General features: G+C 44.5%; 1 protein-coding gene across 1 annotated transcript; it reads left to right on the top strand.

Moving 5' to 3' along the window:
• The first annotated feature begins 1,789 nt into the window (after positions 1 to 1,789).
• On the top strand, positions 1,790 to 22,908 carry SRPX2 (sushi repeat containing protein X-linked 2). Its single transcript, XM_069463963.1, has 10 exons — positions 1,790 to 1,871; positions 6,220 to 6,300; positions 14,069 to 14,260; positions 16,381 to 16,557; positions 16,849 to 16,975; positions 17,140 to 17,261; positions 18,354 to 18,533; positions 18,870 to 19,003; positions 21,220 to 21,341; positions 22,428 to 22,908. Exons 1-10 carry the CDS (start codon positions 1,790 to 1,792, stop codon positions 22,606 to 22,608), a joined length of 1,398 nt encoding a protein of 465 aa, XP_069320064.1. The 3' UTR covers positions 22,609 to 22,908.
• Positions 22,909 to 25,634: the final 2,726 nt, after the last annotated feature.

Below are 25,634 nucleotides of genomic sequence, written 5' to 3'. Positions count from 1 at the left end.
ATAAAAAGACCCAGGACTTGGGAAATACGACTGAGGTTAGAGGGGGAGAAGCTCTTTCATGAAACTGGATTATATGCTGCATTTCATTTGTGCTGTGACCTGGCTGCAAACACATGTTCCCGCTACCTTCTCAGCCCACAGCAGAGGGATGGTTGACTCTAGCGAGTCACGTTTTCAGTCTGAGATTGGGGAGGAGCTGGCAGGTAAGAGGTCACAGACTCAGACTGTCGGGTCTGAAGAAGGAAAGTCCCTGCTCCAGAACAAACGAACACGATGGAGGCTGGATGTGGGAGAGGGGTCAGTAATCAGTTATCTAGCTGTTCATTTTCCTGGATTTCTCTTTAATCTCCTCTTTCTCCTTTGGTTGCCTCCTCCTGCTTTTATCCATTTCTTTCCTTCAGCTCTGTCAGACTTGCTTTTCTTTCTAGCTTCCTTCCCACATCTTTCTACTTTCCTTGCCTCCTTCATTTCCTGTCACTTTTTCTCCATCCTGCTTCCTTGCCACTCTCTAGACAAAATCTGAAGCCAAGTAGCAATGAATTGGAAAATGAATTTTTGCATTTCTTGGACTTTGCATGTCACTGAGGGACTCTGGCCAGAATCTGCCATCTTTTTGTTTCTGCATTTCTGGGACTGACTGCTCCCCTGAGCGTGGCACTTCACTGAAAGCATGTGGGTAAATGGGTGCTTCCTAAAAGGTCCAGTGGCCAGTTTATACCAACGGGCAGTAAGTTTTAATCCTGTCATTTATGAAGTATTTGCCCACTGGGAACCACAAAACTCTCATCCCATTAGAGTGAGGACAGGGCAGGAAGTGAGAGGGCACCTGGAGCCTGCTCACCTTCTCCTCATGTACCTCAGTAGGTCCTCCCCAACCTCGCTGACTTCCTGCGGGCTCAGCAGGGTGAAACTAGAAGGTTAGGCTGGATTTGAAAGCCAGAAGCCACTACCAAACCACTAAGCCTCAAAACCCAAAGCTAAGAAGAGAGCCAGAATATAGTTACTGCCTGGGAGACTAGGAAAGGAAACACCCAGTCCTGTCCAATACAAAGTTAGTACTAATATTGTCTAACATATGTATTGATTGCTTCCCTATGTGCCAGGCAATAATCTATTCTATAAGGTAGATACTATTATTATTCCCATTTTATAGATGAGGAAACTTAGGCTCAGAGAAGTTAAGGAATTTGTCCAAGGCCCCACAGACAACAGGTGACAAAATTGGATTTACATACAGCTCTGTGTAACTCCAGAGTTCAAGCTCTTAGACCATATATGTTCACATTTTCCCAGATTAGTGGTTAGGAAATGCTAGTTGAATGGACGAAACCATTAAGTGGCAGCCTTTAGATCACCAGATTACCTTCTGGTTCTGTGTGACTTTATGTTGGCCTTTTCCTAGTCTCAGTACCTCAGTGTTCCTCTCTGTAACTTGGACCATGGAGCATTTGCATCTGATCCCACCAAAATTAGTTGAAGATTGAATGTTTTATGTCCTCCTTGTCCTAGGAGGAAAAGGGACCATAAATAACAAATAGAGTCTTATCATTCTATAAAGTGGAAAATCCTTATGAGGGGGATGATATAACAGACATTCATTAATTTTATTTTTTTAATTTAATAGTATTTTAATTATAAAATCTCTCTTCTTTCTCACAGATCCTGTATTTCTGCTTCCCTTCACTTTGGGAAATTCATTGATGGCTGACTGCTGAAAGTCATTTTCCGTTGCCCTGGTACTTCAGGTCACATACCTCTATTCTTGTCTCCCTAACTCTCCCTTTCAAGGATGGCCAGTCAACTAACTCAAAGAGGAGCTCTCTCTCTGCTGCTCTTCCTAACTCCAGCAGTGACACCAACATGGTACGCAGGTAAGTTCTAAGAGCTGTTGTCCATTATTTCCAGGGAGGGCAGGGCCTAGACTAAGACTTGAAGGAGAAAAGAATTAGACTACAATGAGAGACCTCTATTTTACATACAGAGAAGAACTATTAAAGGACAATAAAGATGGTTAAACATTGAAACAGACTACCAAGGGAAGCTTTTGAGGCACCCTAGCAAGAGCTGTTTGAAAATAGGGTATGCAAGAACAAAAATGAGAAGGTTGGACAACATGGTCTTTGAAGCCATTGTCTTTCCTGCTTCTCCACTTAGCTTCCTGAAAACCATTTTCTAATATGAATTTCTTTATGAGTCTAGTCCTTATTAATATTAATTTATTTATGAGTCAATACCCTTGTCAAGACCACAAAAATAGGACTTAGACCACATATCTCATTTGGAAAAAATAAGGGAGACAGGCAGTCTATTCAAGGGAAACAAGAATTCATCAGATCTCCTTCCATTCTCTCTCTCTCCTTCTCTCTCTCTCTCTCTCTCTCTTTCTTTGTCTCCCACTCCCTCCCTGACCTTATTTTATAAAATGAGATGTTTATAGCTCCTTTCTGCCAAAGCTGTTAATGGTAATACAGATTACATTTTCTTAATCAGGAATTCCCCAGTCTCTTCTGGTTTGTTCCTTACTTCAGAAGGGATGGAGATTTCTGGATTCCTGAACATTTCACCCTTCACCCCTGGAGACATAGGGAGCTAAAGAGAACAGACTCAGTGAGGAGAGGGAAAGGGGGAGGGGGGAGGCATGAGGGAAGGATAATAAGGTGGCATACAGAGGCTTTTGATGGGGCCCAGCTGGCATTCCAAGTGCTAAGAATATTCTGTGGCCTGCAGTGTCTGCCCTCACAGGGGCTGGGGGGAGTGGGGGAAGGAGACAGGCCCAACCAATGGGGTTAGGAAAATATCCAGAGATGAGTAAATAACAAACTGCTCCCATCACAGCCACAGTCATTGCGGCTAAAATTTTCCACATGCCCTTAGCTCCTGGTGGAGGCCTTTGGCAGTAGCTCTGTTTATCTGGAACAGCTGCATCAAGCTTTCAAACAAATATGCAAACTTCTTCCCCTCTTTGGCTTAACCTGGCTTTGTAGGGGGTGAAACACAAGGGCTGACATTGAGATGAAAAAATTCAAGTCAAGCCCTTGGCAGAGCACACACTGTTTGGGGTTAAATGAGCCCCAAGTCTCCAGGAGATAAATATGCAGCTGCCCACCCGCCCCCACTCACCCTCCCCCTAGCTTTAGTTCAAGTACGGAAGACCAAAATCCAGCCAAAGACCACAGGACTGAGGGAGGGGAGATTAGATGGCTCAAAGCCCAATTTTGAACACCTGTATGAAACCTCATGGCATGCAAAGGCAGTTTTTAAAAACTTATATTCATTTGGGGTTCTCAAAGGGATGTTTGCAAAGGTGGCACTCCCCACTTCCGCACAAATCACAAGGTCAGTCCTTCTGAGGAGCCCAGCCTGGTGAGGCCTCTGACAGCCCTACAAACCCACTCATTCTACCGTCTTCTATTCCTAGGAGGATACATGAGAGGCATTTGGAGTTCCAATGATTCTCTCCTACATTGCTAGCTCAGCTTCTGGGCTTGCCTCTGTGCATTTGTTCATTCATTCAACAAATATTTATTGAGAACTCTCTATGCATCCAGGACTGTTTTGTTCACTTCTATAGCCTTGTCCTCAAGTGGGCATGGTACAAGGAGAGCGGCCAAATGTGGATTCAGGGCTAATCAGAAAAAGGGTCCAGGGGTTGGGAAGGGTTAAGAATATAAATAAAGCAAAGAGTTAAAAGTGTGTGTTGGCATATCTGTGCAGCTCAGAAAGTCAGACTGTTTCTGTCATCATAAGCCAAGCATTAATGTGGATCTTAAAGTAGTCTTCAACTGTAAATTACTTTTCCAACCATACCTTTGTGAAGGGCAGTGCCTTTGTGAGGGCCAGACTGTGCTGTGGATGTTAGAGGAACCCAGTAGCAGACCACACAGTACCCAGCCACTGATTGATCTAAAGGAACTGAGGAATGCTGCCCGAGCCCTTCCCCCCAGGCTGAAGAGAGACAAGCAGATAGACTAATGTAGGGAGTGTGTCCCTCTAGTTTCATTCTTATACCCCATCTCAGTATCCCAACATTTCCAAAAATACTCAAAGACAGGCAAAGTGAGGAAATGGAAAAGTTTAAAGTGGTAAGGAAGCCTGGGCCCATTCCCAGCACAAAGCAAACTTGGCACTGGCCCAGCTACCTCCACACCCTAATGGACACTGTAATTATCTGATTGAGTCTTCCCCTCAGTTTTCTCACATGCCCTGTAATTCTGGAATGATGTAAAATAGTTGGTGGCCTTCAATCCCACACACACAGAGTAAAAAAGCTGGGTTGCAAGAAAGATTTGGGCTTTTTATCCCTGCTGGACATTGTCAAAACTCTCCCTAACCACCATCTTTAGTGGAGTGTCTGAGTCTGATAACTAGAGGTCAGACAGACCCACTGTGCCACTTACTAGCTGCGAGATCTTGGGCAACTCCCTTGATTCCTCTGAACTTGCTGCTTCGTCTGTACATTGGAGAGTATTAGTGGTGTCTATCCTACTGAGATGTTGTGGTGACATAATGAGCTAACATATGTAATGTGCTTAACCCAGAGTTGGAGCTCAGTGATGTTAACGGTCATTGTTGTTGTCATGTTGTTACTATTATCCAGCCATAGGCCTCTGACACTCCCATTTTCTCTTCTGGTAAACAGATGTTTGCTCCCTGCTGAGCATTTCTACAGCCAGCTCTAGAACAAGAGTGGGGAGACCTAATATTTTAGGGAATCATACACATCTGGCCGCCTGTTTACAGGAGCTGGAAGGCTTAGAGACTAATACTAAACTGAAACAGCTGACAAGAATTCCATGGCCCCCACAGAGAAACCTTCCATGTGGGAAAAGGGGATATGAGGCCTAAGGGAAAATAAAGGGAAGCCAGAAGAGAACTGAAAGGGGAAAACAGGAAAAAAAAAAAAGGAAAGGAAAGGAAAGAGAAAAAATGAACTCTTTCCTCCGGAATGAGGGCAAACCAACAAGGACATGATTTCATAGGGCAAACTTTCAATTTGATTCATTCCCTTGTTCACCAAGTTGGACTGGTTTCCCAACACCTCACCCCCCACCCCTAGTCTGGGCTCCTGGCTAGCGGAGGAGCTTCATCATCTAGCGCTCTGCTCCACCCTTCAGTGCAGGGGGCTCTGTGCCTCTTCCCAGCGAGGAGGCATGCAAGTTTGTGGTCTGAGTGTTTTTACACAGGCCAAAGGGCTCCAGCACTAAAACCCAGCCCGGTCCTGGAAGCACATCCTCTCCTGGAAATGGGGAATTGTCTTCTGACTCCGGCACGACTGGCTGCCCTATTCTTGTGCGTGCATTAGGGCTCAGGGAGGCTAAAAGCAGGGCTTCCGGAAACTTCTCTCCGGAAAGGACCAAGTTGTTTTCCAATTAGTTCGTATTCATGACCGATTTCCTGCCGTCTGGTGGAACATACTGTTTAGTCTCCCAGACAGCCGCAGACCTGCCTCCACCAGGGACTGTGCCACTTAACTGGACAGAAGTAGATTAGGAATGTTCTTTAAGCTCAGCAGCTCCTTACTAAAGCCCCTGCTGATTAGAGAAACAGGAAATTTATCCAAAGGACTCTGCCTTCTCTTTTCTCCAAACCAGGGCAAAGTGCTCATGAAACTGTTCTCATTTCTTCTTGCCTTCTGAGCCATCCCTCTCTGCCTTGGCATGGCACCTCCAGCAAAGGCAATCAGGTGGCAAAAAGGCTCATGCCCTGTGGGCTAGTGGGAGCCTGAGTTACTGTTTCCCTCTGAGGACTGTGAGCAGGCCTATGACTAGGGAGAAGATACTTACTCAGGGTCTGTTTCCTCCTCCTAACTGGAACCACAGTCCATCCTGAGAGCTTGGTCATCAGTGACTCACCAAGACTCACGTGTTGCATCAAGGAAATGGGTTATACATAGGCCAGGCTGACAGGATTGATGAATGGTCAAGAAGTTTGATTATATTTCTTGTTTTGAATGGAGTTTTCTAGTGCTACCAGTGAGCCCCTGACCATGACCTTGCCCTGTATGCACCTGAGGTGCTGAGGTTTTGCCCACAGTAGTTCTGCTGCCTCACAAGGCAATATTCCACCCACAAAATATCCACATGGCTCCTGACCCATGCATGGAGCACCATGTCCTCAGGAACAAAGTTGGATGGGTGGTGGGAGGGGAGGAAGGTCGGGAAGGACTTGAGTGAGAAATCAAAACACCATCTTGACATTGTCTTCTTCATTCTATAATAGGTTCGGGCTACTATCCAGATGAAAGCTACAATGAAGTATATGCAGAAGAGGTCCCACGGGCCCCTGCCCTGGACTACCGAGGTAATTCTTCCTGCTTCTCAGGCTCAGGAAGGCTCTTTTCTGGCCTAAGACCTACACCCATCCTGAAGCATTCTCATCAGGCTTGGCTCATATGTGCCAAAACTGCAGCACAGGGAAACAGGGGCTGTGATTTCTAATCATGAATTTGGTTACTGACTTGCTGTGTGACCTCACCTAACTAGCCCTAAGGTTGCCTATCTATTTATTATTAATCATTAAGTATTGACTGAGAACCTACCCTATGACTAATTCTGTGTAAGGCAATCCTGTGGGTGATACAAAGTCTAAGATATGGATTTTTCCCCCTCAAGGAGCTTACATTCTGTTGGGGGTGAGAGGAGGATAAAATTAGCACGTGTAGGGCAAGTAAGTGTGAAGCTACATGGTAGCAGTAAATGCAACAAAAGTTAAGATGAAGAGGTCAGGAATGGGGTCATGAGAGATGATGTTTAGACTAGGCAGTCTAGAACTATGGGTAGGATTTTGAGTACTAGAAAAGGGAGGGAAAGGCATTCAGCAAAGCAGATGGTTAAAAAGGAGATAAGAACAAACCTGGTAGAGAAGGGGGCTAAGAAGAAACCAGCCTGACTAGAGGAGATGGACTGTGGAGGTAGTAGAAAAGCAAAATTGAGACTGGGTGTGGTGGCTCATGCCTGTAATCCCAGCACTTTGGGAGGCCAAGACAGGAGGATCATGTGAGGCCAGGAGTTCAAGACCAGCCTCGGCAAAGTAGCAAGACCCTGTCTCTACAAAAAATTTAAAAATTAGCCAGGCATGGTAGTGCATGCCTATAGTCCCAGCTACTCAGGAGGCTAAAGCAGGAGAATCCCTTAAGCCCGGGAGTTTGAGGCTGCAGTGAGCTATGATCATGCCACTCCACTCCAGCCTGGGCAATGGAGCAAGGAAAAGGAAAAAAAAAAAGAAAAGAAAATTGAATATAAAGAGTGAGACCAAATTAGGGAAGGCTCCATGATCTAGGGACTCTTCTAAGGAGAGGCAGGTGGACTATCTGTGAAGAATGCTGAATAGCAATTCTTGCATTATAAAGAAAGTTAGGCCAGGTCATATCTAGTAGCCCTTCTGTTTCTGATTCTCTGTTTCTATGCTCTGCAAGCCATGCAGAAGAGTTCAGCTGTTGTGCTAGGAGCTATAAGGAACCATCATATATTTTTGCACAGGGAGGTGACACAGTAAATTGTAATTTCAGAACATTAACCTAGTTATTCTGTACAAAAAGTAGGGATTTGGGAGGGTTAGAGCCTGAAGACTCTCCAGAAACCAGTTAAAGTAATGTTGCCTAGAGATGATTGGGGGTAGTGGCAAAAAAAAAAAAAAAAAATTGAGAGTAAGGATGAACCCCAGAGATGTTTCAAAGAAAGAGATGACAAGACTTGATACAGATTTGATGTACCAAAAGGCTAAGAAAGCAACTGATGCCTGAAAGCATCCAGTCTGAATACCTGGGAGAATTGTAAGACCCCTCTCAGAAAGACAAGGTTAAAAAAGAAAACTGGTTTGGTAAAGATGCCCTATAGACTGTTGGAAGTGGCAAGATGGAGCTATGTAAGTCAGCTTAGATGCATGGGCTGTTTGAGAGAGCAGAGGGCCAAGGCTGGAGGCTTAGAAGACATCTATAGATACGAGTAGGAGAAGAGGAGCCAGCAAGGCAAAAAGAGAGAGTTGGTGGTCAGTCATGTAGGAGATCAGGATAGTGTCTGTCATAGAAGCCACAGGAGAAGAGAGTTTTAAGGAAACGGAGTAGTAAGAGATCAACTGTGTCAAATATTGCAAAGAGATCAAGAGTAGAGCAAACATTTTATTCGGCAAGAAGGAGGTAAATGGTAACCTTTGAGAAAAACAGTTTCAATAGAGAAATATCAGAGCTTTGGGCTCCTCTGTGCTCCTTTCTAGCTAACTTTTACCTGTTTTCTTCTCACTGCCAGATGGTCCACACTCCCTGCCTCTCTCTCTCAACACCCACTAACTCCTAAACTCCCTACAGTCTGTGTCCCAATTACCCACCCACAAATCTCCAAGCTGACATGACATCTCTTGAAGATCACAATTCTCTCCCAATGACCAAATCACATGGCCCTTTCTTGTGATTCAGGAGCTTCAGACTCCTTAGTCCCTCCAGCAGCAGTGAGCACATCTCTTTCTTCTTCTCCCTTCCTTGGGCTCCATAACATTGCACTATTCTGGCCACAGCTGAAGCTCAGAAAGGAGATGGGCTCTCCAGTGGTGCCAATAGAGAGAATGAGGCTGGGATCTGAACTTTGAGCAACCCTGACCCGTCTCCTGAGCTCCTAGACTCCATCTCCAACTGCTGCTGGGCACTTCCATTTGGAGATGTCGAAAACCAAATTCTTTCATCTTGCCTGAAAAAGGTTCTACCAGCTGACCTCCCTACTTCTGATAATGGTACCATCATTCTCTTAGTTACTTAGACTTCACAATACCTCAATATCACCTCTAATAGCCCCTATCACCTTTAGTAGCCCCTTTTTCCTCATCACTTCTCACAGTTGGTCACGGAGACCTGTCATTTCTTTATTAATCCATGAGATTAAAACATTTGCCTTGCACATACATAATGGCAGTTGCCTCTAACTGGATTCTCTGACTCATGTTTCTCCTTCCCCCAAACCTAATGGCCCACTATAACCATTTTTAACCAGAATCTGGCCTCAGTCTACCTTCCCAGCCTGACAACTTCTTACCCATTCTCCCCACCTGAAATCTATGCTTCAGCCTGGCTACTCTGTTCCCAGACTGCCTTAGCCCACACTGAGCTTTCCCTTACCGCTCCATTCTCTCACTGAATATTTATTGAGTACCTACTATGTACCTCTTCTCAATTAAATGTTTATTGTCTAGACCTATCATTTGGCCTTCATTATGTACTGCCTCTTTGGTTTACTTTTTATTACTCTCAACAAAATAGTTATCTGTTTAACAGAAGGAGCATGTGTGTCCCTTCCACGGAGCCATGTATAATAAAAAGTAGATGCTGACCATTGGCATTCTGGGAGCAGAAGCCAGATCGTGGGAAACTATAAATGGGAGAGGTGCATAATAAAAAGCAACAGATGGCCAGGCGCGGTGGCTCACGTCTGTAATCCTCGCGCTCTGGGAAGCCGAGGCCGGTGGATCGTTTGAGCTCAGGAGTTCGAGACCAGCCTGAGCAAGAGCAAGACCCTGCCTCTACCAAAAAAAAATAGAAAGAAATTATCTGGACAGCTAAAAATATATAGAGAAAAAAATTAGCCGGGCATGGTGGCACATGCGTGTAGTCCCAGCTACTCGGGAGGCTGAGGCAGAAGGATCGCTTTAAGCCCAGGAGTTTGAGGTTGCTGTGAGCTAGGCTGATGCCACGGCACTCTAGCCCAGGCAACAGAGTGAGACTCTGTCTCAAAAAAAAAAAAAAAAAGAGCAACAGATGCAGAAGGTACATTCAAGGGGTCTGGCAGCCCTAGATTAATATTAACCTTCCTCATTAGTTAATAAGCATAAAGCCCTTTAGAAAAATATAAGCTGCATAGCAGATTTTGTCCTTGGGATCTAGTGTCTCAGGGCATAAAACAAATTGAGTGAGGTTATCAATGATGAAGGGGGGAGTGGCCAGGAAAATAACAACCTGAGGTATCAGCCTCTCATATTAGGTCTTTGTAACCTCATAATCAACAGCTCTGCAAATGCAGTGCTTAAGAAATTTCCATAATTTGGAGATGGTGTCTCCAGATGTCAGTGATGTGTGTCACAGGTCACATGCTCATAACTAACGCTGGAAGCCACAGCCACTTGTTGCTTGAAGAGGGTTGAGACAATGGTTCAAATCCAGACACTGACTTAGGGAATATCATTCATAGGGTTAGATATTTTACACACTCAATTTAATTTGATTCTTACAACAGCCCTATGGAACTGGTTTATTATCCCTCATTTTACAGCTCAGGAAACTAAGCTCAGGGAAGTTGTATTTGGAGAGTCACAGAGCTTGGAGATGCTCGGCACAGCAGAAATCTAAACCTAGGTCTTTGACTCCAAAGCCACGCTCAGTCTATCTCTTTCATCAAAAAATGTAACTCATTGTTTAAGAAAAGAATTAGCTGGTAAAAATCAGACCGTTATTTTAGAGCAAACTGCCATGTCGTTTGCTATCACTTTCTTTCATCTCACACTTTCTGTCATGCCCTTACCCTGACTCCTAGCTTGGAGTCAGAAACCCTTTTCTGAAGTTCCCCGCAGTTCGCTGGGCTGCTGGTTTCCTCACAGCTTGCCTCAGCCCTGGGCAAGCCAGTCACGCTGCCTGGGTTATCTGAAGATAATCACAAAGAAGGCCCTTTCAATCCTGTTGTCAGCACTTTTTCTTTTCTTAATACACCCTAAAAAGAGATAGATGAATAGCTACAGAGGCAGAGGCCATGAACCTGAGTTCAAATCCCAATTCCTCCACCTTCCAGCTCTTTGACCCTGGACATACACCTATTATGTGCCAGACACTGTGCTATGTATTTTATAAATGTTGTTTCATTTAGATAAATTGCATGCTTGCTATGCAGTGATATAAAAAGATCTCTAAATACGTCATTAAGTTGTGGAACAGTGGGCATAATAATGCAATTATATGTGTTGAAAGGGAGGGGAAAAATAAGAAGCTATACCAACCTTTGCTTTATATGCATAAAGAAACTTTTAATAGTGGTTCATTGGAAGGGGATTAAGGAGGTGGGAGGGAGATATTTTACTATGTAACTTTTTATACTTTTCAAATATTGAGCCACGTGGATAGATTACCTATTCAACAAGGTCATTGTTTACTTCAAAATAGCAGCCTATCATGCTGCAGTGGCAGATATTGTGGTTAGAAAGGATATGGGTTTTAGAGCAGACGAAGCTTGGGTTCAAATCCAAGCTTTGCCCCTTACTTGCTGAGGGACCCTGGGCAAGTTACTTCCTTATCGGCAAAAGAAGAATAAACACCTACCTGTCTGACAGCACTGTTGGGAGAGCTATATGAGATGATGTATGTGAAAATGAAGATATGTAGCATGAGGCCTAGCACACAGTGGATATTCAGTAAAGACTTACACATTTTCGCCATGCAGTATTTAACTACATTCTGAATTTCAGGTTCCCACTGACATTCTTTAGGTACAGTTGCTCAGCCAGTTATGAATCTTTTTAACCGTCTTGTCACCTCTCCTAAATTTCTTCATCTCATCCACATCAGTGGCATGAAAAGCATTATCACATGCCTCACTTACTTCCGCAAAGTGTACCCATCACTTCTCCTGCCCTACCAGTCTGGTGACCCTACCCAGAAGGAAATGAGGTCAGTCTGGAATTACTTGTTTCCAAAGGCTCCTAGATATCACTACTCCTCTAACTGCCATAAACCTTACATTTACATATTCTAGAACACTATGCTATCAGTGCTGTCACTGTCACCAGCTTATAGTTCCTAGAGGCTACCTTCTTCCTTATTTGAAAATTGAAATTGTGCTTTTGCCCTTCTCCAGTCTTTCAACACTTTGTCTTTATGCCAGTGTTCCTCTAGGTCAGCAAGTTTAAACTTATTTACAATAGCTGGGGCCTCTCCTACTGTCTCAGCGTTTATCCTGGGCTTTATATTTCCCTTTACCATTCTTGCTTGTTCTTCCCGTTCCAATCTGATGTGTGTTTTCCTTGACAGAATATGGAAGAAAAATAGAATGGGAGTGATTGTTGGAGTCCCAGGCTCCCAAATAAGGTCTTTGTGGTATGTGTTGTGGCTTTATAATCAACAGCTCTGCAACAATAGTGCTTAAGAGACTTTCTGTAATTTGGAGATGGTGTCTCCAGATGGCAGCCGTGTGTCACTGCCGTAAGCTCGAAACTAATGCTGGAAGCCCCACGCGTGGTGTTGGTTGAATAGTTTTCTCACTGTCATCTGTCTTCATTCTCCAGCTGCGCTCAAGCAGAGGCTCTAGCCTTTCTTTGTTCCTTTGGCTTCTCGTCTACTTTTTTTTTTTTTCAAAGCCAAAGGAACTACTCTTTTTTGTCCCTTAGGATTTGGAAGCTGAATCCGCTCACATGGGGCTTTAGCCTTCCCAACCCTAGGCTAACAGATCCGCACCATGTTCTGTATGAATCCTTGAGCAGGTGGCCCTCTGCTTGTTTATCTGTGTCCCTTTAAACTCTGAACCCACTACAGAGTCATTTGTTTTGTATACCCAACGAGGCATCTTTCTGATGCCTTTATGATTTAACAACCCTATAAGCTTTTGTGCTCAGTACTGAACTGGGATCGGGCTCTCTTTCCTAAGCAGACTTCTTTGATGTCACATTCCCTTCCTTTCTCTAGCTCACATTGTCATGTTATTTTTTAAAAACTTATTTTAAATTTACATACAGTAAAATTCCCTCTTTTGGTGTACAGTTCTATGAGTTTTGACAAATGCATTGAATCAGGTAATGACCACCACAGTACAAAACAGTTCCATCACCTCAAAAATTTGCCCAACACTGCCCCTTTGAGGTGATCCCCTCCCTTCACCCTGATCTCTGGCAACCACTGATCTGTACTCCATCACTGTATTTGTGCCTATATTTTTGTCATATAAATGGAATTCTACAATATGTAACCTTTAGAGTCTGGCTCCTTTCACTCCACAAAATGCATTTGAGATTCATCCATATTGTAGCATGTACCAGCACTTCATTTTTTCGTATGGATAAACCACATTTAGTTTAACCATTCACCCACAGAGAGACATTTGAGTTGTTTCCAGCTTTTGGCAATTATGAATAGAGCTACTTTAAACATTTGTGTGCAGGATTTTGTGTGGATACAGGTTTTCATTTCATTTGAGTAAATACCTTAAAGTGGGATTGCAGAGTCACATGGTAAGTGTACCTTTCTTTATAAGAAAGTACGGTGTTACCTTTATAAGAAGCCACCAAAGTATTTTCTAAAGCGGCTGTATTTTTGCATATCCACCAGCAATGTATGAGAGTTCCAGTTTCTCTCCATCTTCACCAGCACTTGGTATTGCCAATTTTTTTTGTTAAGTTTAGACATTCTGATGGGTACACAAATGGTATCTCATTGTGGTTTTAATTGGAATATCCCTAATAAATAATGGTGCTGAACATCTTTTTATGTGTTCATTTGCCATCAGTATATCCTCTTTGGTGACATGTCTGTTCATATCTTTTGCCCATGTTCTAACTGGATTGTTTGCTTTTTCATTGTTGAGTTGTCAGAGTTCTTTCTATACTAGCCTCTTGTCAGATATATTGTTTGCAAATATTTTCTCCCAGTTTGTGGCTTGTCTTTTATCTCTTAATAGTGCCTTTCACAGAGCAGAAGTTTTTAGTTTTGACAAGGTAGGTCCAATTTATTAATTTTTCTTTTATGAATTGTGCTTTTGGTGTCATGTCAAAGAACTCTTTGCCTAGCCCTGGATCCCATAGATTTTCTTCTATTTTTTTAAGGCCATTATCTATCTTGAGTTAATTTTTGCATAAGGTGTGAGGCTTAAGTAGAGAGTTTTTTTTTTCTTTTGCATATGGAAGTACAATTGCTCCAGCACCGTTTGTCTGAAGGTGATCTTTCTTCCATTGAATTGTTTTTGCACCTTTGTCAAAAATCATTTTGACATACTTGTGTGGATCTACTTCTGGGCTCTCTATTCTGTTCCATTGATCTATGGCCTATTCTTTTGCCAACACCACACTGTCTTGATTACTGTACTTCTAGCTTACTTTTCTTCTATTGCTACAGTTCCCCGATGGTGTTATACATTAAATATCCAGGATGGAGAAGCCACATGCTACTCACCAAGGGGAGGCAATTATCACAGCAGCCTAGGAACACGTTGTGAGCTCTCTTGTGACCGGGGCTTTCGACTGATTGGACGAAGGTCGGTGCAATGCCTGCCAAGCCGCCGTTGGTCTGGAACTGCCTACTGCAGGCGTAAGTTGTGTGTATGTGTATGCTGATGTGTGTCTTCCGGAGAAGCCAGCCAGCCAGCCAGCCACTGAGGGTCTATGCCTGGAGGTTTCACTATGCCCTTCTCTCAACTGCAAATTGAGAATTTTCCACAGGCCCCCAACAGGGCCTTTCCCCATCCTAAGATTCTAGTTCATTTTCTCTCCTGTGCTTACTGCCCAAGCAGCATGGGTATTTAAGTATCAACCAACCCTTCTCACTCAGGGAACCCAGGAGTGCACACAGCGGGCTAAGGCTTGGGCCTGAGGCCTGCTGTGGACCTGGGCCTACTTCTGGAGCTCCTGAGGATGTGTGGTCTCAGACTCTTTCCCACTTGTGGTCAACTGTGATACTTCCTGGCCTACAGCCTTATAAGGCCTTGGCAGTCAAGTTATGAGACATCTGCTGTTCTTCATTTTCTTCTGGAAGTCAGAAGAATCCTAAAGCTAGAATGTGAGGATGCTAATACACTTACATTCCGAATCATGTCCCCTTCAGCTTCCAAATCCCTATCTCTTATTCAAGCTCCACAGCCTATCCCCTTTTAACAGCGGAGTTTTATCTATCCGTGTGTCCACGGCTCAATACCATTTGTATGACATGTGTGCAGGGCCCTCTATTGGTCACTTTGGGAGCTTACTCAATTCCTCAAGTACCCACAGGCTGCTTATAGACTAATGGCATAGAAACACAAATGTGTGCACATGAATGTCATGTAACTTGACCCAGAAGTGCTGAGCATTAAGAGAGAAATGGGGCTGGTCAGAGAAGATGCTGTGACCAGGAGGAGAAAAGAAGGTTGATAGCCAGAAAGAAGGCAGTCACCACACCCTTCCAGGTGACTGGAATTAAGTTGTTTCGGGACTTAGACCCCATCATTTCCTAAATGAATTTGAATTGGCCTGTCAAAATTGAAAAATATAAGGCTATAAATTACAAATGAACATTAAAACTAGTTAAAAGAATAGAGACATACGTATTTCCAGGTGACTAGAATGAGCTGATTACTGCACTGAAGCATGGAATCTAGCTCCGACCTTCCTTATAAAAAACAAAAGGGCAAACACTTTGGATCTATCATTTTCACTGTCACATGATACTAAGCAAACAAATTCATTTGAACAGACAAACCTTTTTTCTTGGCCCTAATTTCAAGGAGGTCATTTTTACATAGGTCTTTAGGTAAGGGATACTGGAAAACAGAAAAGGCAATAATCTTCAAGTCTGGTTTGGCCAAGAAGCAAAATGAACATAGCTTGTATAAATCTTTATTCAAAACCTCAACAATTGAATTTATGAGGGATTTGAACTTAAACAACCTAAAGGAATATATGGCCAACTTCTCTCAAGTGTCAGGTATCTCAAACAAGACTTTGGCAAGCACAGACTCACAATTAATTCACAGTGGCAGGCTCTGCTTCTGGCACGTGTGGTGTCTAAAGCACAGAGTCCTCTTTTATCAAATACCACCACGCCTGGCCCTTCAGGCACTGGTCTGATTTGTATTCTAGCTGGGACAGAGGGCCAGCCCCCTTTGGCATGTAAGTGAGCCTTAGCTGAGCAGTGCCTGTGGGAGTGCCAAAATTATACTCAAAAAGGAGCTTTGAACACGCTCAAGGGCATCAAGCATTTAAGGAACAAGAGATGAAAATGAATAGTTGCTGGGGCCCTAAATGAACCCAGAGGTTTATATGTATTGTCTCTATTAATCTGCATAACAATCCTATGAGGTATCCACATTTTGTTGATGAAAACACCAAGACTCAGAGAGATGAGGCAACTTCTCCAAGTTACAGGGCTCCTAAGAGGTAGAGCTGGGATGCAAACTCAGGTCTGATCCTGAAGTCCATGGGCTTGGACAAGTAAGTATTTAAATAATTTCCTTCTTTGAGGCCCCCTCACAAGAGTGCTGCTGCATTTTATAATATGAAAATGCAAAGACAATTAGGGGAAAAGGCAGTTAGGCACAAAAATATAAGGGCAGTTCGGGTAGAATGTCTATATTTTCTGCTGCCTCTGAACTGGTTCTCTCTGTGCTAGATGCTCACATATCACTTCCAGATAGGCCCACAGGCCACTGAGCTTCCTACTTGGTTCTCTCTTAGAGATGAGATGCCACGCACTGCCATTAATCACTAGTGGCACTTACACCTGCACAAATGGGGTGCTTCTTGACTCTCGCTGTGACTACAGCTGTTCCAGTGGCTACCACCTGGAAGGTGACCGCAGTCGAATCTGCATGGAAGATGGGCAATGGAGTGGAGGCGAGCCTGTATGTGTAGGTAAATGCTGGTTGCTCCCAGTTGTCCTGCTGCAAAGAGCCACCCTAGCATTATAGCCACAAAAGATGTGGAATTCTCACCATGGCCGGCATTCTTGTTCAATATGGGGGTGGCCCCCTAAGCATATGCTTAACAAAATGATCATTTCCCCTGGAGTTGGGCTTCCTTCCCCAGTTTCCTTGAGCACCTTGAACTTTTTACCTACCCAGTGGTGTATGGTATTATTTTGACGGGTTCCCTCCCAGGAAGGCAGGGGCCCACAAGTGAACACTTGATTATTTACTTTGGCAGACATAGATCCCCCCAAGATCCGTTGTCCTCACTCACGTGAGAAGATGGCAGAGCCAGAGAAACTGACTGCTCGAGTATACTGGGACCCGCCCTTGGTGAAAGATTCTGCTGATGGTACCATCACCAGGTAAGCTTGGGTAACGATGCCCCTTATGCCTCCCAGCAGCTTCTCCCAGCCCCCAGCCTGCTCACACTGAAACTGCACAGGCTGATGCTATAGTGGTGATGTGCCTCAGGCCTCAATTCTAAGGGTCTCTTTCCTCAATGGCTCTTTCACCCTGTTTCATGCAGGGTGACACTTCGGGGACCTGAGCCTGGCTCTCAATTTCCCGAGGGAGAGCATGTGATTCGTTACACTGCCTATGACCGAGCATACAACCGGGCCAGCTGCAAGTTCATCGTGAAAGTACAAGGTCAGAAAGAATTCTTCAATTTCTGCATTGTTAGTTATTCCTGCTCTACCCTGACCTTCTAAAAGCCCACCACAACCCTCTCCTCTCTATGCCTGAAACAGACACATCTCATTTATACTGGGAGAGGGAAAAAAATAAGTTCACCAAACAGGCTCATTCGGGAAGCCTACACTACACGTGCATGCATGTTTCTGAAACCTTGACTCACCAAAATGACAGTCCCATTCTCCTAAGTCTAGATAAAATTCACAGAGATACTCTGTATCTTTCTCTTTTCTTGGACTTCAAAATGTTCAAATCTAATCATCCTTCATTCTCAGTCATTTGCCTCGGTTGAAATTGGTGGTGTTGGCTGCCTGATTCTTCCTCTTTGCTTTGTATTGTATTGTTTTGCTTTTATCATTATAAAAATAATTCATGCTTATTGTTGAACATTTGATAAAGAAATATAAAAAGGAGAAAAATCTATTATTCCATCATCCAGAGGCAATTCTTACTAACCTTTTGGTATTTTCCTTCCAGTTTTTTTTCTATGCATACTTTTTAAAAAATATATAGTTGAGATCATACTGTATAGCTAATCATAGATCATCCTTTTTCACTTTTCATTGAAACAAAGTAATTTTCCCATGTTATTTAAAAATTCTTCAAAAATATTTTTAATAACTGTAATATTCTACTCTAAGAATATATCATAATTTGCTTAACCCTTCTCCCACTAATGGGCACTTAAGACTCCTATGACTTATTTCTGCTATTAAAAGTAATTCTGAAAGGTGGTCATCTTCACACAGGGTGTCCATAAAGTCTGGAAACATAGATGACAATTTTTTCTTTTACAGATTGGTAGTCTTTTGATGACAAAATGTATATTCATCTGTGTTTCCAGACTTTACAAACTTTTGTCTGCATTTCAGATTTAATTCCTTAAGAAAAATTCCAGCTCCATTCCCAGCCATTGTAAATACAGAAAAGCCATTTGTTCTGATCATCCTAAGTCTCCTGGTCTGTAGAGCCCAGCGTGGGCACCCTCTTAGCCTTTCTTTCCTATGAGAGATACCATAACCCCTAACTTTAGCTCCTCCCTGACAGTGAGACGCTGCCCAACTCTGAAACCACCGCAGCATGGCTACCTCACCTGCACCTCAGCCGGGGACAACTATGGTGCTATCTGTGAATACCACTGTGATGGAGGTTATGAGCGCCACGGGACCCCCTCCCGGGTCTGCCAATCCAGCCGCCAGTGGTCAGGATCACCACCTATCTGTGCTCGTGAGTGAAACCAGGGAATTGGGAGAGTGGACATGTTGATCAGGGGTACTCTGGAGGATCTCCTCCCCAGGGCACAGGGTCCAATATATTATATGATGTGAGAATGAGGGGTTCTGGAGATGTGTCTATTTTAAGGATCAACATTCTCCCATAGAATACTCCTACTCCAAAAAGAAGAGTTTAAAATGTCCAAGTGTTCTTTCAGGATTTCCCCCAAGGGAAGGGAGAAAGTACAAGAAAGAGTTAACCTGAAAGACTGGAACTCCTCAAAATGTTAAGTTATCCAAGCTGGGATGAAGGAGAAGGCCATACTCTGGCCATCTGCTTCTGCCCTAGCTATGAAGATTAATGTCAATGTCAACTCGGCTGCTGGCCTTCTGGATCAGTTCTATGAGAAACGGCGGCTCCTCATCATCTCAGCTCCTGATCCCTCCAACCGATATTATAAAATGCAGATCTCTATGCTACAGGTGAGCCCCACCCCCCCAGTGAGGGTTTAGCTCTTTTACATTACCCCCGTACCTTTTCCAAAGCAAAGAGTTGCTCTCTGCAGCACAAACCCTACTTTCTCAAACTTTTTGTGGATAGCATTTGATCAATTTTACCATAGACATATTTAGCATATTTTAAAAACTGCTTTGTCTTTATTGAAAAGGCAGTGAAGCCACTGGAATGGTGGATGTGACTTGCAAGAGAGTAGGTAAAACATGGGAAAGGAGTATGGCAAAGCATTCTGTAGAGACTTGCAAGACAGTTATGATCAAATGTAAAAATTGGGAATTAACCATGTTTATGTTTTCAAGGAATAATAGCACTAACAAACATTTATGCGGTAAGTGCTATGTAGGTACTAGGTACTGATCTATGGGCTTTACACATATCCAATTCTCACAACAACCCTTATGAGGTGGGTACTATCATTATCCCCATTGAATAGGTGAGGAAATTGAGGCATAGAGAGCTTAAGTAATTTGCCCCAGGTCACTAGCTAGTAAGTGGCAGAACTGGTATTGAACCCAGGAAGTCTGGCTCCAGGATCTGTGCTCTTAACCACTACCAGTAGCAGAAGAGAAGGAAAAGTGTTGTGATATCTCAAAGTAAAATCAGAGAGTTGCATGACGATTTTTAACATACTAGGAGCTACCAAGCCAAAGCACTGGTAGGGGAGGGAGAGGTAAATAGGACAGAATAGATATGACCATGGGGGGCTTATAAAAAGAACAGGCTGGGTTGCTGAACAGAATTCAGGGTGTGCTGACAAGACTAAGAGAAGCAGCTCTAGGGAGCTGCAAGGGGCTGGATCCTCATGTAAGAGAAAAAGTTACTTAGGGGGTTTCTAAAGGTTGAATCTTAGAAGTTGTCAAGTCAATACTGAGAGGCCCTTGATGGAAGCAGTTTTACCAAAAGCATGAACTCTGCGGGGTCTAGACCAAAAAAGGACCACATTCCTCCAGGGATCTAAAAAAGGCAGACAAAGGCAACAGCTCAGTTTGAACAGGAAGCAAGAACAAGAACAGGAACATGCCAGTGAGGACAGTGACTCTGAGGGGTGCAGACTAGAGGGGGAGCCCAAAGATGAAGCGAGGTGGGGTGCCAGGGAGTATTCAGTGCCTCTTTAAACCTTGCCCTGGTAACTGGCTAATAGGTGATCCTGCAGAACAAGGCAGGATAGACAGCCACGGTCGGGTTACAGGGTGTGCTGCCCAGTGCGAGGAAGGCAATGAAGGGTAATGAAAAAAGCACTGGGCACTATTTTGGAGAAATCCTAGAGACCAAGAGAAGACCATGGTGATATAGCCTAGTGATAAAGAGCACACACGTGGGCAAAGGGCATCAGCCCTCAGTTTGAATCTCAGCTCAACATCTTATTGTCATCCAAATTTGGGCAAGTTACTTTCTCCTCTACAGAATAAGAATGACACACCTAGCTTTTAGGGGTGTTGTGAAGACTACATTAGAGTATTTCTACAAAGCATTAGGTATGAGTAGTCAATAAACAATAGCCATTATTATCCTATCACATTAGCTATCCATTAAGAACCTATGCAGTTTAGGCCGGGCGCGGTGGCTCACGCCTGTAATCCTAGCACTCTGGGAGGCCGAGGTGGGCGGATCGTTTGAGCTCAGGAGTTCGAGACCAGCCTTAGCAAGAGTGAGACCCCATCTCTACTAAAAATAGAAAGAAATTATATGGACAGCTAAAAATACATATAGAAAAAATTAGCCGGGCGTGGTGGTGCATGCCTGTAGTCCCAGCTACTCGGGAGGCTGAGACAGGAGGATGCCTTGAGCCCAGGAGTTTGAGGTTGCTGTGAGCTAGGCTGACACCACGGCACTCACTCTAGTCTGGGCAACAGAGTGAGACTCTATGCAGTTTAAAACATATGCAAAGCTAAGCAATGATCATGTTCCTGCAATTTAGTCATCATGTATCTCTTTTCTACCCTATATCATGTAACTGGTTTCACACACTTCAGTAGAATAAAGGAAACACTGTTGGGGCAAGTACTTCAGGAGTGACAGAGGGAAAAGGTTGTTGTAGACCCAACAGTGTGATTGTGTGGTCACTGGGGGAGAAGCCCCCTTTTCCCCACACTGCCTCATGTGATCCCAGGAGGAATCAGCCAAGTATCCTTAGGTTTGAGTGCAGAGGCCTGATCCATAAAATATTCTCTCCCCCTTCCAGCAATCCACCTGTGGACTGGATCTGCGGCACGTGACCATCATTGAGCTGGTGGGGCAGCCACCTCAGGAGGTGGGGCGCATCCGGGAGCAACAGCTGTCAGCCGACATCATTGAGGAACTCAGGTCCAGGCTGGGAAGCTGCAGGGCAGGGTTGGGCAGAAACCCTAGGCAGGCCACTGGCAGGGGTGGGAGGGTGTTGTAGGAGAACCAGTAGACACTACTCTCTTGGGGCGCTTCTTATGTTTGAGCTCTATGGATACATTAGGTAAGATCAGAGAGTGATTCTTGACTCTGGCAGGACATCAGAATCAAATGGGGGCTTAAAATACAGATTACCAGTCCCCACCCTAAACCACCTCAGGAATGTGCTTTTATAAAGGCGCTTAGGTGACTCTGAAGCATGGCCAAGGCTGAGACAGTTAGACCCAAACTTGACTCAGAGGATCCTCTGATCCTGTTGCCTTCTGGCCTCACCTCTTTACCTTAGGTCTCCAAAGAAGCAAAAAGGCATCTTTAGGCACTGAAATCTGAATCATATCTATCAGATCCTGGGGGAAGAGAAGGCTATAGGGGACAGACAGGTGCTAAGAGTTGACTTTTCTCATTGTCTATCCATTATCACCCTTCCGATGTCTCCAGGTATACTCAGGGCTAATAAAGCCATCACTGCTCGCTGTTCTAGAAAGAATACATGCCTCTAGGTCTCAGTCTCAGTGGGAACAGAAAGATTCAGTCCCAGTTAGAGGAGAGACTAGGAAACGCTCAGAGGAAGGAGACTGCAGACTTGCAGCTACAGATAGAAGAGTTAACCCAGTGCTATTTATCAACCTCAGGGCTGCCGTGTATGATGTGCACACAGAGCATAGTGTCTGTGTCGGGCGGCCCCTGGAGTTATTCAGCCTACATAGCAATACGTGACTGCCCTGTCTAAAGGGGCCTACAATGGAAACACAGCCTGGTAATAACAAAGCTGCCCCAGCTGGGGTGAGGACAGCTTACCAGACCTAGACACACAGGGGCACCAAGACTAGGGTGTGAGCACAGAAAAGCAAAGAGACTTGAGATAGGTAGTGGAGGGGATGGGGACCAGGGATAGGGTGGGAAAGGAATTAGTCCATCAGTGGAGCCGGGAAAGGTCAGAGGGTAGTAGAGCCCGGTGGGGCAGATGCCCAGACAAAGTCTCACACCTCTCTGGGCTGCTCTCTCTAGGCAATTTCAGCGCCTCACTCGCTCCTACTTCAACATGGTGTTGGTTGACAAGCAGGGTATTGACCGAGAACGCTACATGCAACCTGTCACCCCCGAGGAAATCTTCACATTCATTGATGACTACCTGCTGAGCGACCAGGAGTTGACCCAGCGCCGGGAGCAAAGGGACGTATGCGAGTGAACTTGAGCCAGGGCATTGGTTGAGGTCAAGAAAAAAGCTCCTCTAGTTAGCTGAAGTTGGAGCATAATATTAATAAAAGGAGGAAATGGTTTCCCACAGTTTGAGGGACAGGACTCTGAGGTGGGTGAGGTTTGCCAATCCAGAGATGTTTCCAGGCACCTTTTTAGGGCTGTGTAATAGTTTTGCTAAGCAAGTCTCTGCTTCAGGTAGCACTGCAAGAGCATAAGAAGCTAGGTGGGGACTGAGGACAGGCCCTGGGCAGTGGGTTGGGGGTAGAAGCCCTTCCTTTCCTAACCTGGGCCTTTGCCCAGCTCTCCAAAGTCTTTCAGATAAGTAAATCCTAAATTCATTCACTAACCGGCTGTTTTAACTGGTTCCTCTACCCCGAGAAGACAGCAGAGGGCAGCACCATCACAACAACGGGGACACTTTAAGCAAGTGTAGCTGGATTTTCCTTACAGGTTAACTAGACTATGGGGTGGGAGGGTGAGAGGGCTACAAAACATTATTGAACCTGCTTGTCATTTCCCCTTCTTGGGCAATTGGGCTTCAAATGTTATCTGAACCATTGCTTCACTTAAGAGTTAGGCAAGCCCTGCAGTGGGAGGGAGCCTGGGAAGACAAAGCCAGTCAGAGCAGAGCACTCTCTCCTGGCCCGACGGCTGGCTCATGGGCAAGGACCCCTTCTTCCTGAGGCCTCCAGTTCCCGTAGCAAAAGGCCAACAATGCTGTCCCTTCCTCAGAGGAGACTCCAGGCTGTTATCTAGGAGACTTCAAAACCACCACCACCACAGGTCATGGGGCAAGAGCTACAGCAGCACAAAGTCAAGCCTTAAGAACCAGGCCTGAAAGTAAATTTGAGGTCTGGCTATCATGAAATGGAGCCACACACAGATGCCTGCTCTGACTTCAGTCCCACTCAATGGTGTGCCATGGTTTAAAAGAAAAGTGATCTCCCCCTTGCCTTCTTATGTGTACTCACAGAACCAAGTCATAGCGAGGACTCAGCAGCTTTCTTCCTTCAGCTTTACCCAGGGGGTGATCAGTGGAAAACTAGAGGGGAGAAAGCAACAGGCTGGGTGGGGAGGCTCGAGCACGCACTATGTGCCAGGTGCCATTTGAAATGCCCTATTGATTGACTCTGAAGTCTTCCCAAGAACCCTATAAGGTAGGTACCAGCCCCATTTTACAGGTAAAGGGATTGAAGCTCAGCGAAGCTAGGCAATTTGCCTAAGATCGGGCAGCTAATTAGTGCAGTCAGAATTTAAACACCAGTAGCCTGGTTCCAGAGGCAATGTTTTTAGACATTATGCCATCCTGCCCCTACTTCTTTTTCTGTTTTCCATTTAAAGACAGCTGAAAGCTCTAAGCTAGGAGAAAGATTCCATGTTTTATAATCCTACTCAGACACAAGACTCAGAGTGGGCCCAGGAGGAAAGAGGGAAATGAAAGGCTCTCAACCCAAGAAAATTCACTCTTTAAAGCACAGTGATGGGACATAAATCATGAGCCCAGAGCATATGAGGATAGCAGTGAGTCAGACAGAAACTGTTTCCACTGGGGTTTTAGTGGAATTCTCATTTTTAAAATGCAAAATAAAAAGTTAGACAGTTGCTGGATAGAATGGGACATGGAGGAAATGATCAAACTTGGAGCAAAAAGGTCTCTTATCCCTCTCCCCTCCAGGGAAATACAGGAGCCATGAAAGGCAGGAGGCAAGTTATGGGCAGAAGGCAAAATACAATAAGTTCAGGTGGGAAATCTCTGGACAGACCAGGTCTGTGGTTGAAAAAGGCAAAGATTCCATGCCGGGCAAGATGAATGCCCTTCCCTGTCTTTATCACTGACACTCCAAGTGGCAAGCCAGGACATGCTAGCAGGTCCAAGGCCCAAACACAGGAAGCCCACTATCCCCTGAACAGAGTTCCCACCTGGGCCTGACTCTTGCATATAAAAATGCTCCTCGAGCTTAAAATAACTAAGGATCTTTTGTTTCATTTTGAATAGTCAAGGCAAGTCAGTCTTGCTTTCTTTAAGTAAGGTTTTACTGTAACCTCCTTTGTAGTCCTTTGTAGATGATAATTCAAGAAATCCCAACTCCTAAAGTAGGGGAAAGAGACAGCAGCAGAATCAGGCCCACAGCCAGACCCAAAGGGACTAGCCAGACTCCAACCCTGCATATATCTCTCTTTCTTTCTCTCTGCCCCTCTCTGCCCCAACTTTTACCCCCTGCCACATTCCCCCACTGTCTTCCCCCCCACCCCTCCCTCTCCTCCATCCTACCCTGTCTCTCTCTCTTACACAAAAGCTATACAGTCAGTAAGCTGGCTAGGTAACATCCAAAGCATTCTGATTGTCCTACTTTGTAAATTAAACTTATTTCTTTAGGACTCAACTAAGAGATGAGTCACCCCTTCCTTTGACTCTGCGCCCATAACACACACATCATTCCCACAGGAGGCGGCATGGTGCAGTAGAGTCAGACTTCGGTTCACATTCCAACCCTGTCACATGACGGTGGGCTTGAGCTTTCTCATCTGTAAAAAGGGAAGATTTCCTACTTCATAAGGTGGTTGGAGAAATTAAGGAAATAATATATAAAGCCTTGTACATTCAATATATATCAAAGGGCATTCAATATAGATTAATGCCCTTTTGCACAAGAGGTCAAGAATCACTCGGGCTCTACCTGGAAACCCACAGTCTTATTTCTGAGATGGGTTATTTGAAATCTCTGTTATCCCTCTCTCAAAACTAAATAATGGTAGTAGGAGTGAAGGGAAAAATCCCGACCTCCCAGAGAAACTGAAGGTTCTAGAAAGAAGTGCTTATGGCAGGGAATGTCTTCCGTCACTTCAGGTGTGAACATCTCTCTCCTTCCTCCAGCATGGGAGGGTCTATAAAGCTAAAGGAGGAGTTCCCTTAGTACTTGAGAGAGAGAAGTGGCACCACTTTTAAGATGGGTTCTTGGTTCTCTCCTTAGATACCAAACACAAAGGACAAAGGATCAGAGGTCAGCAAAGGTT

Source organism: Eulemur rufifrons, chromosome 30 (genome assembly GCF_041146395.1).
Source record: "Eulemur rufifrons isolate Redbay chromosome 30, OSU_ERuf_1, whole genome shotgun sequence".
NCBI lineage: Eukaryota > Metazoa > Chordata > Mammalia > Primates > Lemuridae > Eulemur > Eulemur rufifrons.
This window is presented reverse-complemented; position numbering and strand designations above follow the sequence as displayed.

Bases quoted from the DNA above. Each gene is read 5' to 3' on its own strand.
- SRPX2 (XM_069463963.1), top strand. From the start codon at position 1,790: ATGGCCAGTCAACTAACTCAAAGAGGAGCTCTCTCTCTGCTGCTCTTC. The intron at 16,558-16,848 runs GTAAATGCTGGT...TTACTTTGGCAG, and splicing joins AGGCGAGCCTGTATGTGTAG to ACATAGATCCCCCCAAGATC. The intron at 17,262-18,353 runs GTCAGAAAGAAT...CCTCCCTGACAG, and splicing joins GTTCATCGTGAAAGTACAAG to TGAGACGCTGCCCAACTCTG.